The sequence below is a fragment of the Trichinella spiralis genome (assembly GCF_000181795.1).
Source record: "Trichinella spiralis strain ISS 195 chromosome Unknown Scfld4879, whole genome shotgun sequence".
Lineage (NCBI taxonomy): Eukaryota > Metazoa > Nematoda > Enoplea > Trichinellida > Trichinellidae > Trichinella > Trichinella spiralis.
Genome location: NW_003531818.1, coordinates 1 through 833, shown reverse-complemented (window position 1 = coordinate 833; position 833 = coordinate 1). Strand labels below are relative to the sequence as shown.

The 833-nt window shown below is 38.3% G+C and overlaps 1 protein-coding gene across 1 annotated transcript; it reads right to left on the bottom strand.

The window, feature by feature from the left end:
- Positions 1-180: 180 nt before the first annotated feature.
- On the bottom strand, positions 181-754 carry Tsp_15061 (putative ERC protein 2; the record flags this gene model as incomplete). Its single annotated transcript, XM_003367076.1, has 3 exons — positions 181-351; positions 418-572; positions 624-754. Coding segments are annotated over 3 exons (457 nt in total), but the record flags the coding sequence as incomplete, so codon positions are not given.
- Positions 755-833: the final 79 nt, after the last annotated feature.

Sequence of the window (833 nt, the reverse complement as noted above, 5' to 3'; positions counted from 1 at the left end):
GCCTAATAAATAAAATTTTTTTTAATTTCAACAAAATCGAAACCAATAAACCAGAAAAGTCTTCAAATAACCAAAAAATAACCAACCAACTTCCTCATAGTTACCATCAATTCCCCCCAATCATTTTAATATCATCAATGCACGGAGAACAGAAAAGAACAACCATCCCACGCCGTTTTTTCAATCATCATCCCTCCACAACCAAATTAAAGTATGGTGGTTTTTGGAGACGGACCATGGCCTGTCACGGTAATGCAAATATCGGGAGCGCCCGGGCGGGGGCCCTGAGTCGTTTCCTTCACCTTCGTAGCTGGCCACTTCATCTTGCAAAGATTCAATTACCGCATCTTTCTGAAATGCAAATTTATAAATTACAAAATTCCCCCTCGGAAAATTTTCACGCATTAGACGACATACTCGCAAATTGGACAAACCATCATGGCTTTGCTGCAAGTGAGATTCGAGATCGTCGCAGTGCGCCTGCAATCTGGAACATTTTTCTTCCAATTCGACAATACGATTTTGAGCTAGTTCCATTTCGGCACAACTTTGCGCCACCGATGCTGGAACACCTTAAAAATAATATGAATAAAAGAAAGAAAATAAAATATCCAATCAAATACCTTTCGAATGCAGCGCTTCAAGCAATCGTTTCACCGATTCATCTTTGGACAACAAAAGTTGCCTCTGAGATTCCAACTGATACTGCAACTCTTTTACAGCGTCTGAGCTAATCAACCAATCACGACGATACCTGAAAAAAACCATCATTTTTTCATCAACAAGATATAATGAAAGAAAAAAGAAATATATCATCATATTTTTTATATTTG